The following is an 18,932-nucleotide window of genomic DNA, read 5'->3' as shown; positions in this document are numbered from 1 at the left end:
AGAGAGCCTAAACATGCTTGACAATTCAAGTTTGAATACATGTCAGAGGTGGTCAAAATTTACATCTGACATGGGTTTTAGAATGAAGTGTTGCAAAATGGCTCTATAGCGCCACCTGCAAAATTTCCAAAAAATATTAAAGATTTGGTTTCGACACGGAATGACCCTAGTTTCTTTATTAAATAGTAAAAAATAAAAACGCAATTTTAACACCCTTGAGAAGCAAGAAGCCCAGTGACTAGTTAATACTATTTCAAGCCCGAGTTTGACAGAGAACTGAATACATTTTGGTAACTTTATTCCCATTATGTTAAGCATTTCACAATGGCCTTGTCATTAGCTTCACACATGCTGAGCTGCAGGCGCTCTGGTGAAGAAGTGCAGTTGCCAAGGTTATCGACTGCAGGAGTCAATAATGTTTGATCACAAAAACAGCCATCCACAACTGAGCCAGTAAACCGCACAAACAATGATGAATGGAAACAAATTCTCTCTTTCACACGCTTAACAAATACAAACACGCTAAACTACTGATTAACCGCATTTGCATTTGAATGTGACACATGAAACTTTCACTTAATGATTCCTCTTGCAATGCCTCGAGTTTCTCCGAAGCTTTATAGATCGTGATACTTTTATACCAAGTTTGTCCTTCAGAAGAGAAACAGCAGGAATCTTTATTCAAGAGTGTTCTTTAGGCAAATAAGCTCACTGAATTGACACAATCGAACAATTGCTGTGGTTCATTTCGACACAATGTTCACCTTGTGTTCACAATTACTGAGAGACACGATGCTCACTTTTAGCCGCCATGAGATTCACAGCCGAGTTAGGCTACAGTAAAAGTGTACATTGAAACTCACAAAACTGCCATAATATACATTAATAGCACATTTTTTGTTGATAAACATTAAAGTGCAAGATAAAGCTTGACATATTGTTGTTCATATTGTTAGAGGTCATGTTGTGGCGACAACTTAAAAAAGATTGTTTAATAAAACATGTTAACGCCTGATTGTGGGATTGATTTTGCTGCTTTTTCCTCAGAGTTTATCACACAGGTGTGGTGTTCTCGCATTCAGCACTCTGTGTCCTGACAAACTGATGATCACCTTACATTAGACATACATGTGCAAGGTATGTTTTTACTTTATTCAAACAATACTGCTAGGTGCTAAAAAAAAACAGTACTTCGTATTAACCCTGAAAAACGTTTGTAAAGATGACATTGCCTGCAATGTGACAAGCAGTTTCAAAGTCTAAAACAGTTTTGAAAACACTTTGCTAATCGGACATCACTTCGTTTTTCTTTTCAAAGATTGGAACATATGCACTTTTAATATAAAAAAGTATGTTTTTTTTTACTTTAAAATTGATTTAAAATCATGTCCATGCACTAAAATATCAGTCCTATGTATATATTTCAGGCTTGACTCAAACACAACATTTCAAAAGGGTCTACAATTGAAACAAAAATGTATGGCCTTAATGATAAGTACAGCACATATAAATATTTAATGCAGGTATCATTTAGACTAGTCTGAGGTCAGCAGCTAAATTTTATCTTGTTATTTCAAGTGTCAAATCTGTGCCAAGAAATCTGATCCCGACTTCATGATACCCTGAGCTGTGCCGTTTCAGAATACAAGATGCTTGTCATGTACTGTACAACAGACAATTTGTGACTATAATTAAAAACTAACACGTTATATTGTAATGAGCTCACACACACACACACACACACACACACACACACACACACACACACACGTGTTGTCATGTTCTGTATGAAAAAGCAACGAACGATAAAAAACAGGGACTCTCACACCTTTCCAGAATTTCCATAACTTTTTAGTCGTGTGTCATTAATAAATAAACATAAATAATCGAGTTAAACTTGAGCCAATTCCTAGACGATTAAGTATGTGTATATAAATAGAAAACATATGGCTTCGATAATGCAGATCATTTTCGCGTTTATCCATAACATTATGATTTAAGCGATTTAAGATGAGGAGAACCATTTCCCCTGTAGTTTGTGATCAATTTAGGCGATTACGTTCATTAAAACTTTGATTGCTATAGTTCTTTCCACGACTCTTTGTAATACATTTCCGTGACTTTTCACAGCTGGAAACCACAGTTATAAAACTCCCTGACATTCTCGGGTTTACAATGTTCGTATGGAATTATATGTCTTAATATCTATGTCTTAAAACCGTAATATTTGAATATTGAAACGTATGTTCGTTACATTAAATTAAATTAAAATTCACATCAACCATAAATTACAATCAAATGTGACCTGACTGGAAACACACTGCAACAACACAATGAAGAAAAAGCTTCCAACAAACCTCAGAGAGTTTCTGTACTCAGTCTTGCAGGAGTGTTTCTTTTGGATGGTTTACTTTGTCTCATTCTTCATACTGGAGCGGATGGCTTGCTTTGATGTTACTTTGTAGCGCGTAAGACGCTCCGACAGAAGAAAAACGAGAAACATTGTATCCCGGACGCACAGCAGCTCACGTTCACGGATCAAAAAAACTCAGTTGGTCTTTCCATAAGATGAGGCAGTTAGCCACCTAGCCAGAGAGATAACCAGTGATTAAGCCTCTTAACTCCTCTAATTCTCAATCTCTTATATGTATCAGTCCTTTATTTGCGTAAGACTGGCGGAGCGTCAAAGTCCGTTTCTCGTGTCGATCTATCGAGGACAGGAGCTTGATCTAGCGCGGTCTCCCTACCCGCCACTGCTGCTGCTCTCCAGCACTAACAACGACCACAGCGACCGACTCTTTCCAACTGCGAACCATTAGTATTTACGACTTCCCTCATCGCTTTACGTTATTGGTTTGAGGGCGTTGTCATGGTGCCCGCTCCCGCTTCCCGTTACAGAGCTGCAGTGCCCTCTTTTTATTCACTGCTAAATTAGTGCGTGTGCATGTATAAAAAGTGAGTGAAATAAAAAACAACTGTTATTATTTGTAACAGTTACAAATATAATAAATAAATTAAGAAATGTACATGTATTATTGCATTTGGCTGCTGCTTTCACCCAAAGTACATTTGTGTGAATGGAACATTTGCCTTAGTGATGCAGTGCTCTATTAATTGAGAAAGAAAGAAAGAAAGAAAGAAAGAAAGAAAGAAAGAAAGAAAGAAAGAAAGAAAGAAAGAAAGAAAGAAAGAAAGAAATGAGATGGCATTAATGAAATAAAAGCAAAGAGATTGCCTGCCAGCAGTGTCTCTTTGGGGTGATATCTAGTCTCCATGTTTGGCCTTGTGGAGAAAGAAGAGCTTCTGCTGGCAAACCGCCTAACCGAGTGGTGCTTCTGAGTCGTGGCCTGAAACTCGTTTCCTCAGAAATGATGTCTGTAAAAGCATGTGGTCATATTCCTTAAGGTTTAATGTGGGCTAAAACCAGGAGAGCAAGTGGCAGATCTGGACCTGTTCCCAAAAACACAGAATCATCTGCTGAAACGGGGAAACAGATGGGAGCTGCTCTGAATTATTAATTATATTACAGACAACAAGCATATTTTGTCTCTGTATCACCGTTAATCCCGCACTGATTCATAAAACATATCTAGACAAATATTTTTGCTTGATAAAATTACCAACACGGTGTTTTATTGCTCGTAAAATTGCTCTCTGGAAGGAACATCCTATTCATACCTTCAAAGATAATAAATGTTCCTAAAAGAAACATATTAATTTTAAGAATGAAAAACATTTGTATCAATTATAGGACAACCCTGCTGGAAACATGTGTTGTTGTTGTTTTTTCGTTTGTTTTGTAAGCAAAAACTTTAAATAAATTCATTAAAGCTTCATAATACCTACAAAGGTGATTGTTAAACTGAGCAGTGGGGAAATGTTTGTATTTGCTGCCACCTAGTGGTGGATGAGCGATTTTTAAAGTTAGATGAGACGAAGTCATTGTTCAAACAGATTGTATGAAAGCAGCACCTCAAGGAACGTTTATGTCTTGACAAGTTGAAGTTTAAGGACTGTTTTTATGTTTTGTATGAATCATGTTGCTGTTGGACAGGGCAGGATTTTCTATAGATATATACAAGGTTATTTTAGTACACTAAAATTAAAACTTGAAAGCGTTTTTCTTTATTGAAATAAAAACGATTGGCCTAAAAATTATTGGAAAAAAATAAACTAACAAAAAATAGAATTGTAGCCTCAGAAATAAATTAAAGTTTAAATCACTAAAATTATAATAATAAATAAAACTTATTAATTAAACTATTTAATATTATATATAGCAACATAAAAAGTAAACAAAGAAATTATAAAATGACAAAAGCATATAACAAAGTTGCAAAATATTTAACTAAAATTAACATAAAAATAAAAGCTAATTAAAAATATTAATGAAATTGAAATAAAATCAAAACTATAAATGTAGCTGCAAGCAGCAATTATGGGGTCAAGCCCAACCACGGCCGAAAGGGAAACATTTTGGACATGTCAGATGATCACATTTTGAAAACCAAGTTAAAAACACAGGGAAAGTCAGTTAGAACACAATAAAATTGCTTATAACCTTTGACCACTACGCGGCGCTGTCGTATAATTAATATGAGGCGAACAAGATCTGCTCCTGATGGTGTATACAATATGCAATATGCAATAGTTTGTAATCGAAGCACTCGGCTTGAGCCAACAAATATGCTAATGAAAATCACATACCATTATGTAGAATTGTTCATATGCTATGAGCAACTAAACAAATTTTGTTATATCTCTTGACCATAAGGGAATGCTGACTTAAAACTTTTCAGGTAGTCTCAGAATATGGCCATGACGAAACATACCAAGTTTCGTCCCGATACATGCAAGTTTGGCGAAGATACAGCCTCAAGACCATATTGCCGCACTCTTCCTCGAATTCGTCGACACACCATCCGAGAACGGATTGGCCAATCAAAAAACATTCTAATAACCTTTTGTCAGCCCTGGCTCAGATGCTAAACATTATTTCAATGAAAACCATTCGAATTTATTTGATGGGTTCTATTGGGTTTCTATTGGTTTTTTTCAGCTGGGGTAGCCTATATTTATCTTAAATAAATCATGTAATTGATCAGTCTTTAGAATCATTAGTTATTATTAGGAAATCGTTATTTTAAAATGTACAGTATATGCAGTTGTATACAAATAAGTTGTATAATTTTTTATGTTTAATGGTATGCTGATGTACTGACTTGGTTCCCTGTATAGTTTTTACATCATTAGTTGAGTTTATACTTAAGAAACTTTTATGCATTTAGCATCCTACATTTATGCATTTAGCATTTTTAGTAATACGGAATTCTCATGTCTCGGTAATAGGGAATTCCTGCCCAATGTTCAAATTTTCAATGTTCTTGCATTCCTATGTGCCCAAAAAGCTTTTGTGATAATATAATTAAAATAAAAACGTAGATGTTTTCTTTTCACAACTCTTCAGAATCAAGCAGTTTTCACTCTTGATCGAAACTCACTTGGCCAGATTAAAGTAGCTACATTTCCCATTTCCTTTTCTCTGGCCTCTCTAACAAGGACTGAGTGCTCAGGTCACCTAGTTCAAACTGCTCTCAAAGGCAAGACCAATTACACCAAATGAATGCTTAGCCAAAGAGAGCACGCTTCATTTGAGCTTTTACTGTAAAAGACTGAGAAAGAACAGTGAATTGGGCAGATTCTCAGTGACAGCATCACAATCGTTTGATTTTCTATCATCTCGTTTCTTTCTGATGGCGGCATCGGGTGAAGGGGTCGTTTTCAAAAGTAAAGTATCTCAATATGTTATATGCATGTTAATGGGGCACTCTGAACATTCATTTTGCTAGACCTAAAATACACAGAGCATCTCATACACACCCTTAGATTGAAACTGACAGTTGTGTAATTATATGTTTTATTCACCCAGACGTTGTGTAGTCAAATAATTCTATCCTTAAAATATGAAACATTTAATAATTTAATAATCCAAGCTAACCCTGTGGAAAGCAGACCATGTTTTTGTTTTTGGGTGATCTATTCCTTAGAAATGTTGGTTTTGTTGTGTGTGTATAGGCCTAAATTGGTTTCTGGTGGACTCTGTGTCATGTGAATCACAATAGTTGATAGAAAAAGTAATTTAGGTAAAACTGAATACTTTTTTATTGATTTCTATCCATTTATGCATTTGGCAACTGTTGTTGACTGCACTAAGGACTAAAGGGAATGAGATGTTTCATGTCCAGATTTGCTCCCCACAAGGCAATCCCTTATTCCTAACCAGACAGCCCACTCCCCCCTGCTTTTATTAAACCATTCCAAATGATTTCTTACTAGAACTTTTGGCACCATGACCACTGTGCAGTGCTATACTGTGTTTAATGGCCCAAGCTTTAAGTGGTTGAAACCATTTGGTTCTTGTCAGATCAGATAACACCTTTTTGTAAAAATTTGTCAAATTAAAAACTCTGTATTCATCATGTTGCATATCTGTGCTTGGAGTGTAAACGACACATTAATAGCACAAAAATTGTAGTCAGCGCATGCTTTATTTCCTGCAAGCTTATTCGTATATTCAATTAAAACTATTTTTGACAAACATTCTTCAAAATATCTTCTTTTGGGTTCTGCAGAAGAAAGAAATTCATACAGGTGTGGACATGAGGGTAAGTAATGATTCGTTTTTCGGCTAACTATTCTTTTAAAAGTGTTATTAAGGAATGCAAGCAATTGTAATAAAATAATGCTTCACACTGGGCACCCTTCACTGTGAATCCTAAAACAGTTAGTGGGGTTTCGCCTGTTGATGGCACTATAATGATGATAAACCTTTAAACTGTGGAAATGTTGCTACAATCCCAAACAAGTTGTATCCTGTTTGACAGAAGGTGGCACTAACAGTAAGCAACATGAAAATGCTTCTGACCCAGACTACAGGTGTTAGAGTTAGAATGGAGAAGGGATGCTGTATGAGGATTCTTATATGTATAAAATGATTGGCAGTCCCTGTTCTATATTTAAGATTGTATTAAATGCAATGTATGCGTTGCTATAAGAAAATAAAAAAATGAATGTTATATACAGCTACAGTATAAGGTACCATTCGCAAAGTACATAGTGTGGACTGCACTAATGTGAACTTTCTGCAAGTCATTCTAGAATGACTGGAATGGCTTGATGTGGCAATATATTTTCATAATAATCAACAGACTGCTGTATTAGACTGCTTCCTCTGAGTTTCCCTGTCCAATAGATTCTCTCTAAAATCCTTTTGGTTCTGAAGAGACTGAAACTTGCAATACAGTATATTACTGTGATAGTGCTATCTGTTCGGAGGAAAGGTGCTCTTAGACCTGAAGCATTTCTCTGATGGACTTTAATGAACACAAATAAACTCTCTGGGAGAGAGCTTCACATCTAATTGGATTTTAAGACTTTGTGTCAGATACATGGAAACCAAGCATTATTTAAGCTACCTAAAAAAAACAAAGTGCTGCTTAAAAGGATGAAAATAATGATTCGATTTTTTAAAAACAATAATTCAAGATTGATCAAACTTTGATAATTGCCTTCTAGGCATGGCATGCGATTTATTTTCTTTTTTTCGATGACGCTGTGAATAGGCATTCAATGAAACCAGTGATAACACAACGAGGAGGGGCGTTTTTTATCTTTAAAAGTCTTTACTCTTTTAAACAATTGTCAACAGTCAAGTTCAAGTTTTCCAGGAAATAAGTGTACTTCCTAAACATCTGCTTCTTGCAAAAACTTCTGTTAATTTGCTAATTTTATGTTCATAAACAGACAGTGATGTTTTAATGCAGAAAACAGTGAACTATGTTGGTGTAATTATAATTTTTGAGTAATTATTAAATGTGCTTAGACATTCAAAATGCTTTCTGTGTTCACATAATGTTCACGGTGTTTTACAAAATAAAGTTTCTTTCACGGCTTAAATAAATGACATGACATTGACATGTGTGGCTTGTCAAAAATGTTACATTCAGCTGTCGCAAATTTGTTGATTTTTGAAAATCAGTTTTTAAATGTGTGTTTAGTCCTTTACATGTTGCTAACAAAGATATTTAAGTGTTTGTCAAAACAGTTTAACTTTTGAATGTCAACACAATCTGTTGACACTTTATGTTCAAATAATTAAATGATGTTTACCTCTTCCCAATTACAAACAGCATATATGGTTGATATTTGCCCTGTACCTTTGTTAGATCTCATTTATGAATAAAAGTGCTCCACGTTTTTTTGCGGGAACGGCGGGGGCAGAAAAAGAAAACTCTCTCACACACACACACGCACGCACGCACGCACGCACGTCCCACAGACCCGAACACCATCTGTTTGCAAATGCTGTTTGTTTAATTTGTAATGTGAAACTTTCTTAGATCACCATACACATTACGTTAAAAAACATTTCTTCTTTTGACCTTGCTGTCATTTGATTCTATTCATTTCTCACTTAATGTCTTTCTCTGCTGCTGCTGCTGCTTGTTGCTTCTTTAGCTTTCAGCCCCAAGTGTCTCCAGTGAAGAACACCGTAGTATTCTCACAGTCGGTGTGTCTGATAGGAGAGAAGCACAGTGTCACAAAAAGAGCACTGCACCATGACCGCTGCTATTCTGCCCACACTGATAACGTTTTGTGGATCAACCTGAATGGGAAACCTTTACTACTGTGTGAAAAGTTGCTTTACTTGTACTCTCATTCCCTGCTTTTATAACATTATTCAGAGCCTCTTGCACACAGGACAGCTCTATTTAATTGCATTTTAAGTTCTAAAAGCATTACACTTGCAGAATAAAACCGACGTAACAATGCAATAGTTTGAGTCTGTCTACAGCAGAACTTAACAACTGAAAAACTTTTCATTTCACTCTCAGCAGAATCAGTATTTTAACGTTTTTGTTCTTCAAAAACAGCGTTCTGAAAAAGTCTGTTACAAAAAAATATGACTTATTTACCCTGGTAACGCCACCATCAAGACTGCTGCTGGGGCAAACCTCTAATGATTTTTTTCTTAATTTAACCAAAGATTCAAGTGTTGCTAATTTCTCGCTAAATCCTGGCACACAAAAAAGTAAAAATGTATCTGTATAAAGAGCCATGACTTCAGAGTAATTCAGAAGTGGCTTATTTTGTTTCCATTGTGTCAGAGAATGTATAAAGAGTTTAACTGCCTAACAACGCCCTACAGCGGTTTCAAAATAGTGACGTTAGTACTCTGGGGTGAGAGCATTTTCTTTTACAATGAAGATGACAACCAAAAAAAAGCGCATGTTGACATAACCTATGGCTTAGAAATCTATAAAGGCAGAATTTTGAGAAAACAATAACTTGCTGCATTGTGTCAGAGAATGTATAAAGAGTTTAACTGCCTAACAACGCCCTTCAGTGGTTTCAAAATAGTGACGTTAGTACTCTGGGGTGAGAGCATTTTCTTTTACAATGAAGATGACAACCAAAAAAAAGCGCATGTTGACATAACCTATGGCTTAGAAATCTATAAAGGCAGAATTTTGAGAAAACAATAACTTGCTGCATGTGGGTGATTCCGTGTTACACAATACAGTGGAATGATAAACGTGTCACTCTTTTACTTACAAAATGTGCTTTGTGTGCTATATCTGATTAAGATGAATGGGAAGGCATTGTTTAAGATTACTGAAGATAACTAAATTCAGTCAACCTGAAATACCAATGTCTTACAGAGGCAATACTGTCTGTATATACTAAACCTGTGTAAATTTAATGGAAACTCCATTTTGAAAATATGTTGGATTAACACAAAAAGGTGTACACATATTAAAGTTATATCTACTCAGCAATATTTATCCATGTTCAAATGGATTAATTCACATTTGTTAAACAAATATGATTTTTGGAATTTTTTTCAAGTCAACTTAAATATTTTCATTCATCTTTTTAATAAAAAAGCACTTCGACAAATTTTCCCAACTAAAATTGAGTTTTTACTCAATTCTTTTAAACTGGATAGATTATACACATAATACACATAGCAAAAACATGAACTGTTCAAAAACTAAAACTTGTTGTTGAATTTATTACTAACAATAGCAGAATTGCATCATGCACTTGAATATTAAAAGCAGAAACCTCAATCATGGTGACATTAAACAAACATCATTCATTAAAAACAATTCTAAATACAACAGACTACTAACACTTACAACAACAACACAAAATAAAGTCGACACTAAAACAGTAATCTTGATAACAGCACTGAATGTGCTGCAATGAATGCTGTGAAATTTCAAAGCCCTTGTTTGTAAAATGTAAAAATGTTTGTGAAGTCAACAAAATAAAAATCTTTGTTAGCAACATGTTTAGACTAACCTTATTCATTATACGCAAAATAATACATGACTGCTTTAAAAAATTGTTCAGGATTAAGGTGTGGTTTAGGGGTAGCCTAGTTACATGTAATTATTAGGGCTGTCAAAATTAACACGTTAATAACGCGTTACCGCAAATTCATAACGGCACTAATTTTATTAACACGCGATTAACTCAGCCCGTATTTTCAGTTTGAACCTTGGCCTTGCCCGTAGTTTGAGAAAGGGGGATGCAGCCATAGACATTAAACGATGCAGCAGCAAACAGAAATGGAGAAAGAAAAAGGTATTCTGAACGGAAAATTCATATATAAAACGATGTCTGATATGGTTCTGTCGACAAGACTAAAGGTATCTGCATTTATTGTGGATGTGAATTAAGTTATCACCGCAGCACGTTGAGTTTAAAATATCACTTGATGGCGAAGCACACAACTGATGCAGAAAGCTCTCCTCCTCACCAAAGGCAGACCACACTAGATTGTTTTCAGCGGAGACGGATGGACAACTCCACAAGCAACATCGATAGCTAAATGAGTGGCTACAGCATGTATGCCAGTTAATGTAGTGGAGGACGAGGGTCTACTTGAAATTATTCACATCGCATCTAACGATTACACATATGAACTACCTTCGAGATCCACTGTTACAAGCAAGATTCACGACTCTTACTAAGAGGAGAAAGCTAAAGTCGAGGAGGCATTAAGACAGACAAATACGGTTGCGCTCACCGGAGATTACTGGACTTCCCTCAGTAACCATAGCTACCTGGGGGTCACGTCTCATTATTTTGACACACACTGAAAACTACGGTCATACGCTTTGACCGTCATGAAGACAGACGAGAGGTACTATGCTAACGTTTGCGCTTAGCACTTTCTGCAGGTAGCCAGACAGTGGAATATTGAACTCAAAATTAGCACACTGACCACCGATAGTGCACGCAACATGATTGCAGCGGCCAGGCAGCTTCCGTTCGAGCATATGCCTTGCATTGCAAACAGCCTCCACCGAGCAATCACAGTGTCGCTCCAGAACAGTCCGTTTGACAGCGCCTCGGCAAAATGCTGTAAGGTAGTGGGCCATTTCAAGCATAGCCAAGCTCGAACAGCAGCAGGTTGCACATCATCAAAAGAAAGAGTCACTCACACAAGAGGTGTCAACCAGATGGAACAGCACCCTGGAAATGATAAAGCATATTCAAAGAAATCAGGAACCATTGAGAGATGCAATGGCCCTACATGCAAGCAACATCAACATGCCAACAGCTGAACTGGAAAAACTGAAGAGGTTGGAGACTGTGCTGGAACACTGCAGTTAATTGTCATGTATTATGTTTGTTTCTCAATCAAAGTAAGGGTGTGCGTGCGTGTGCGTGTATGTCATGCAGGCGTGTCGTCCGCGTGCGTTATACGGGCGTGTGTGTTGTGCAGGGGCGGACTTACCCATTAGGCAAAGGTAGGCATTAGTGATGGGAAGTTCGAGTCATTTTTGCGATTCGGATGTTTGAATCTCGTTCAGCAAAATGAACGAATCTTTTTTCGAGTCATTTCGTTCATTTGGATTTGGATTTTGGATTCAATTTATTGTCATTGCACATGTACAAGTACAAGGCAACGAAATGTGACCTCTGCATTTAACCCATCCAGAGAGTAGTGAACACACGTACCCCCGGAGCAGTGGGCAGCTATCACTACAGCGCCCGGGGAGCAAGTAGGGATAAGGTGCCTTGCTCAAGGGCACCTCAGTTGTTACCCGCCGGCCCTGGGAATCGAACCGGCAACCTTCTGGTCATGAGTCCGACTCTCTAACCATTAGGCCACAACTGCCCAGAGTTCGCTAGTTATGCTAGTTTTGATCAGATATATAATAAGAAATAACTGATATCGTAGTTAGGGACAAGTTATGAGAAACAGTTATTTAATTATTTCCTGACAGCCATATAAGCACTGAAATCTGTACAAGAAACAAAAAGGATTATAGCTCAACTCTAGAGACTTATTTTGCCCATATAGGCTGCATTTACAGAAAACATAAATGATTAGTTTACCTACCGAGTGTACGGGTCCGAGTCGTTCTTTCTTTTGTCACGTGAAAACCCCATAGGCCAGTCTATGCAGACTGTGCCGGAAACAGAAATGATTAGTTCATCTACCGAGTCTTCGGGTTTGAGTCGTTCGTTCTTTTGTCACGTGATATGACAGATGCTTGTTTAATGTATTACATACAAAAATAACTTATTTCCTGACTTCCCTTACAAATATTCATGCAGTTTTTAACTCTTGCTTTTGATGCATTTCTGTAAAGTTATGTATTTATAATTCATTAACAATTTTGGGTCACTCAGGTATGCAATAAGGTTTACAGGTTGTTGTTTATTTACTAAAAAGTCTCATGCAGTTTGCAAAGTATATAATAATAGGCTATTGAAATCATTTAAATGTGCAATTATTTAATAAGAGATCACTTGTGTAATATATGCATTAGACATAAACACGGACTTTACTAGTGTTGCTTATGTTTATATTTTGCCAGCACAGTTCTTATGCAAAATAGTTAGTTATTAAGATAAATTAAAAACACATGCAGAAATCCACAAGCAGCATTTATGAATACACTGACAGAAAAAAGAACAGAACGGTACGTTTTAGAGAAGATGTTTAATGCACATATCTTTTGGTAATTTTATAATATTTCTTCCTATAATACAACATATAACACGTACATCATGCATTTGACTGATGATCCGGTAAGTGGTCACGTAACGTTAAAGACTCGGACTCGAAGACTCCGGTACAGGCTGCAGGTTTGCCTGCGGAGCTACCATTTGACAAAAGAGCTCAGACCCGATGACTCGACAGACGAACTAATCATTTCTCTTTCCGGTATAAGGACTCGGACCCGATGACTCGAGAGACGAACTAATCATTTCTCTTTNACACTGCAGTTAATTGTCATGTATTATGTTTGTTTCTCAATCAAAGTAAGGGTGTGCGTGCGTGTGCGTGTATGTCATGCAGGCGTGTCGTCCGCGTGCGTTATACGGGCGTGTGTGTTGTGCAGGGGCGGACTTACCCATTAGGCAAAGGTAGGCATTCGCCTGGGGCCCCGAGCTACCAGGGACCTCCAAAAGAAAGGGGCAGACTTAACCAATAAGTCATATCACTAGCCATGTAGAGCCCCAAGTAATCATCAAAATAGTCGGGATATCCCTGATAACGTTTTACGTTATTACATCTGTACGAAGGCACTGCCCCCCATTATAGATTAGAGTGGACCATGCCATTAGCACCGTATATGCGCGAGACGAGTTCGACACTAGAGAAAGTTAACGCAGCGGCAGAATTAGTAGAACTGCCCATAGCGAGAGTGTCATTGTGTGGTACATTAGCTGCAAAACGAAATAAAAGTCACAGGGAAATAAAACAACAAAGAAACGCAGCTACACCAGCAGAGAGGAAAAAAGACGATTTACAAAAGATTGTTGCCAAAGTCTCTGCTTTTTCCCCACACAAACTCCACCGCTGCTGCTCCTACAGCAGCAGCGCCTCTCTCTCCCGCCAGATACTGCACTCTCCCGGCTACGAGCAATGATAATGTGCCGGTGAGTATCTCTCCATGAACACTGACAACACAGTTATCATGACTGCAGTGCCGACCACAACATCTGTCAAATAAAGAGCGTTGTGCGCTTGGTAGGAGAGGGCGGCCAGTTCAAAGGTAGAAAGGTTGTTTGACTCCGCTGCGCAGACTCCGTCTGGCCAAGACGCTATTGAGTGTATGTGCCACCATTAATAAATCAAAGGCACCCTCAAAATATGTTCTTTGTTTGTTATTATGGAACAATGTATAATTGTTTATAAAAAATGTTATTATTGTATAATCTATTATCTAAACAACCCCCAAAACTTTTTCAGAATGTTAAAGGCAAGATTCTAAAGTTCTTAATTTGGTAATGCATCATATTAGAAGAACATTTGATAAAAAATGAATGTTAATTACATTGATATTAATATAAATAAAATTTTATCAATAATATTCTCAGAACATTTTATGAATGCTGCATGTAATGTTCATCTTTTGTTATTATGGAGCATTGTATCAATGTTTTATCAAAGAGCATTGTATAATCTGTTATCTAAACAACATGCCCAAAACATTTTTAGAATAGTGCAGGCAAAATGTTCTACATTAGAAACAGGCCTCACGAATATTCTCAGAACATTTTATGAAGGTTGTTTTATAATGTTCCTTATTCATTATTATAGAACATTGCAAAAATGATTTATTAAGGAACATTCTGCATGTTACCTCATCAACATTCCCAAAACATCCTGAATATGTGGCAGTCAAAAATGTTCTACCTTTGTTACATGAACATTTTATAAAAAAATATATAATCTCAGAATTAGCAACATCCTCAAAACATTTTTGCAATGTTGCAGTAAGAATGTTTACTCTTTGTTGTAATGGAACATAGTTTGTGTCCTATAGATAACATTCTAAAAACATCATCTGAATATTGCAGTTAAAATGTTCAGTATGTATTGTTAAACTTATATATTTATGTGTCCAAGTATTTATATACATGTATATATATATAAGTTTAACAATACACACTGACGTACACATATGTATTAGGAAGGGCAGATATGTGAGAGCAGCATGTTCACTTCATTAGCAATTATAACAGGACCTGGATGAATGTTTTCTTCTAGATAGTGACATGAAGTCATCTGCCAGACATCCATGTACATCACTCCATCAATATCACTGAACATCTCTCTCATCACTATGTTTAGCTGCATTGCAAGCCAGTCACTTTGAAAAATGTTCTGAAAAAAATAAACAACAGTAATGAATAATAATCGTTGCTTTATATCTAGCACTAAGCATTAATTTAATCAACAATCGTTTCTGGTGCTGATTTATAAATTATGGCAGAATAAGACAGAAAGCCATTGCATGAATAACTCATTTGTTGCACTAGTAAGAGAGGACTGTCCATACATTTTGTTGCAGTTTACAAGGTTACACATGAAGAGTAAAAATGTGAAGAGCAAAAAAAAACATGAGAAAAAACTCTGTTTTTAAAACATTTAAAAAATAATGTTTTTTTATAATGTTATCATGTTTTTATTGTGTTTTATTGTGTTAGTTAGCTTTTTTTTTAGTTATTATGGAATAAATCAAAACAAACCAGCTGCAGTTTGATATTAATTGGAATGCACAATATATATTTTTTTAAAAACAGAGTTATTACATTTTGTTACCAAACACTTCATATTGACTTGATGGTGATTTGGACACAGACTTTGTGGAGGAAAAGTTATTAGTAAATGGCTGCAAGTGCCTATATTATTTTCTCGACTTTCTGGACAGAAAATGTCATCATAAGATAAACAGCAGAAAAATAACAAAAAAAGTTGGCTAAGAAATACCTTTAAGCCTCCAGTGTTTCCAGACTTGATGATGACAGTAGTGTCTGGTGCACGCATCAGCAATGCCAGAACAGCCTGTCGAATTTTGGCCACTTCATGGACATAAAATGTTAGTGGATGAAAAACCAAGTGGGCCCAAAAAGTGAATACGATGACTCCATAAGAACCACCAGCTATTTCATCGATGTCATTGCTGACATGGTGCAGATCGGTTTTCAGCATTTTATAAAATCGCAAAGGAACACTGTGTGGGCTCCAATGAATAATGATATTGTTTTTCATGTCTGCAATCATCAGGGGTCCACCAAGCCTTGGAGTGTGGAGATTAACTCTTTTTATCCCTAAATGAGATCAATAAAATAAACAATGATTGCTTTTATTTCTTTAACAATTAAAATGTTTGAATGTACTGTAACGTTATACACCAACTATTGTATTAGTTTGTAAAATATTAAACTGTTCATTGTGTTACTTTAAGGTAAAGTATCTAGTAAAATCTACTATCAGATATCATTCACTGAAAGTCATAGGACAAAAGATTAGCTCAAATAGCTAGAATTTATCTGCTAACTAAAGAGTGACTTGTGTTGTCAAGTGATGCCGGATCGCATTTATATCCGCGGGCAGGTGGTTCAAGTAACAAAAAATAACATTCTGATTAATTGCGGGTGGGTCGCGGCAAAGATATTCATATAAACAAGATGCGTTACTGCCATTACAATTAATGGGGAGGAATGCAACGCTCAATATGGCCGCTCTAGCGAAGGAGTCCGCCCTCCAGTGATACGAGCCAATCGTCAATCAGTATTGACTGACGATTCTCTGGGGCGGGGCTCTCGCGAGTCGCTTGCCAGGCTGTGAACATGCACAGTAGATGAAGCGATCTTGAAAAGGGGGAGTTTTAGCGCAATTTAAGCTTAGCAAAGCCAAGTTATGGTACAGTTCATGTCAGGTTTAATTATTGATAGGACATATGCTGCTTAATTGTGATTTTTGCCAGCGATTTAAAAAATATCTGCCTTCCCCCATTAAAGTAGATAGGACAGTGGACTTGCTATTAACTGCCCAGAGGCGTGGCAAACATGGCCGCCTAGTGGCACAACTTCCCTAAATGGACTTTGGTTGCGGGAGAATGAGTTCAGTAAGGACCACTTCGTCAAATAACATTTTTTTATTGAATAATAAGGCACCTTTGCCGTCGTCGACTAGGCTCAGGAATCGTCAGTAACGTTTAATACAGACTACGCATGCTTACACTTATATGCAAAGACATGTGTAACCTGATAATACCTAAGGGACGAGTGAAATGAACCAATTCTCATGTCTCTATGATGTTCTGTTGCAGAGATATAGATCTTGCTCAATGGTTGCTAAGTTAACTTGTTTAGTTGCTATGGGTGTGGCATGGCACCTGACAATTGATAACACACTAAGGCACAAGTGAAACGAACCAAGCCCCTGTGTCTCTATGATATTCTACTGCAGAGATGTAGGTCTGGCTAGACGGTTGCTAAGCTAATCTGTTTAGTTGCTATGGGTGTGGTTTGTCACCCGTCATATTATAATACACTTATCCATGAGTAAAATGAACCAACTCCCTGTGTCTCTATGACATTCTATTGCAGAGATACAGGTCTTTTTGTTAATACAATGCACATTCTTCAAAATAGCCTCTTTTGTGTTCTGAAGAATTAATGTTGAATAAAAAAATCTAGGACCACCTTAAATAGATACATTGATTCACATTCATGGTTGCTGGAAGTAGCCATAAAAAGATGGGTACTCTGTGGTCAGTAGGAGATTGACATTGTCTGCAATAATATTCTAGAAGGCCGTGCCATTTAAATTATGCTTATTTGGTACACACACCTCACATAATATTTCCCATTTTTTCCTCATTTTGATGTTCTGTTTGAACTTCAGGAAGTCATGTTTACCATGTCTAAATGCCTAAATGCATTGTGTTGCTGCCATGTGACTGGCTGCATAGCAATTTGGGTTTACATGCAATTGAACTGGTGTACCTAATAAAGGTGAGTGTTATATCAATACAGCATCTTACAACCAGCCGGGCATGTGTAAATATGGAGCAACGTTTAATGTTTAACACGTTTATCACTGTGGTCATGTGAAACACTTTTTTTTGTCTGTGCATATAGCATACAACACCGACACATGCACACTCTCATTCACACATGACATACAAAAGTATACAGTGCACAAACACTCACATGAAGCAGTGGGACATACATGCACACAACACACACGCACACGCACACACACACATGCACAAGCTTACAGTCACACAGCACACGTGCACGAATCACAGGCACACAACACACACTCAGTGAACAAAAACGATTGTGCACAGAAAACAGACACACACACATGAATAGAACATTCAGGCTTTGGCTGCCAATGAAGCAGAGACAGACATAATCAATTATTTCACATATCCCAACTATGCAGTGCTTTTAGTCGGTTATTTAATGGCTTCATACAAATAAATGAACAGTCCTCTACTGCCATTTTGTGGATATAATAGACGTGTATGAAAAAAGCCATTTAAATGAATGATATTTCACCTTTTTGATTGTTATGAAGGCATGCCTCTTTCGATGAGCATCAAATGTTGCAGGCTTGTTAAGTGTAATAAGATGTGTAAATGGACCGAATGGCAGGTCAGTTGGATTATTTGTTAAGGAATAGCGAGACTTCAGGTACACTTTTCACGTTAATATAATAAAGGACCCTGTTATGGTAACGCAAATGAAAAAGTTCAACATGTTTTTGATAATTAATGATCTAAAGAGTGGAGAGAATTGTACTGAGAACAATAACTTCAACTACCAAAGATGCGTTTCTCGATAATCTGCCCGAATTGTCTCAAATCGCTAGCATGAGAAATAACGTTTAAGATCTTGACACTACCATTGAAAATTTTAATTCCACCTTCTCGGTAACGCTAGACACTGTTGCTCCTCTACGTTTAAAGAAGATTAAAAACGGCAGTCCCACACCGTGGTATAATGAACACACTCAGGCTCTAAAGAAAGCGGCCCGAAAAATGGAGCGCAACTTTAAGAAAACTAAATTAGAGGTATTTCGTACAGCATGGAAGGAT

At 36.8% G+C, this 18,932-nt stretch overlaps 2 protein-coding genes across 3 annotated transcripts in view; both read right to left on the bottom strand.

Annotated features, from left to right (window-relative positions):
- Positions 1–2,824, bottom strand: part of dipk2ab (divergent protein kinase domain 2Ab) — a 48,914-nt gene extending 46,090 nt beyond the window's left edge. The window contains exon 1 of the mRNA XM_057322703.1: positions 2,358–2,824. The gene's annotated coding sequence lies outside the window, so the exon portion shown is untranslated. The remainder of the gene's footprint in view (positions 1–2,357) is intronic.
- A 10,487-nt stretch (positions 2,825–13,311) lies between these two features.
- LOC130547292 (NXPE family member 3-like) overlaps positions 13,312–18,932 on the bottom strand; it is a 29,537-nt gene continuing 23,916 nt past the window's right edge. For both annotated transcript variants that reach the window (XM_057323102.1, XM_057323101.1), the window contains 2 exons: positions 15,809–16,149; positions 13,312–15,202 (listed from right to left, as the gene is read on the bottom strand). In XM_057323102.1, coding sequence (XP_057179085.1) covers positions 15,005–15,202; positions 15,809–16,149 — 539 coding nt within the window. In that variant the 3' untranslated portion in view covers positions 13,312–15,004. The remainder of the gene's footprint in view (positions 15,203–15,808; positions 16,150–18,932) is intronic.

Source organism: Triplophysa rosa, linkage group LG23 (assembly GCF_024868665.1).
Source record: "Triplophysa rosa linkage group LG23, Trosa_1v2, whole genome shotgun sequence".
NCBI classification, from domain to species: Eukaryota; Metazoa; Chordata; class Actinopteri; order Cypriniformes; family Nemacheilidae; genus Triplophysa; species Triplophysa rosa.
The sequence above is the reverse complement of the archived record's forward strand: the minus strand, read 5'-3'. Positions and strand labels throughout refer to the sequence as shown.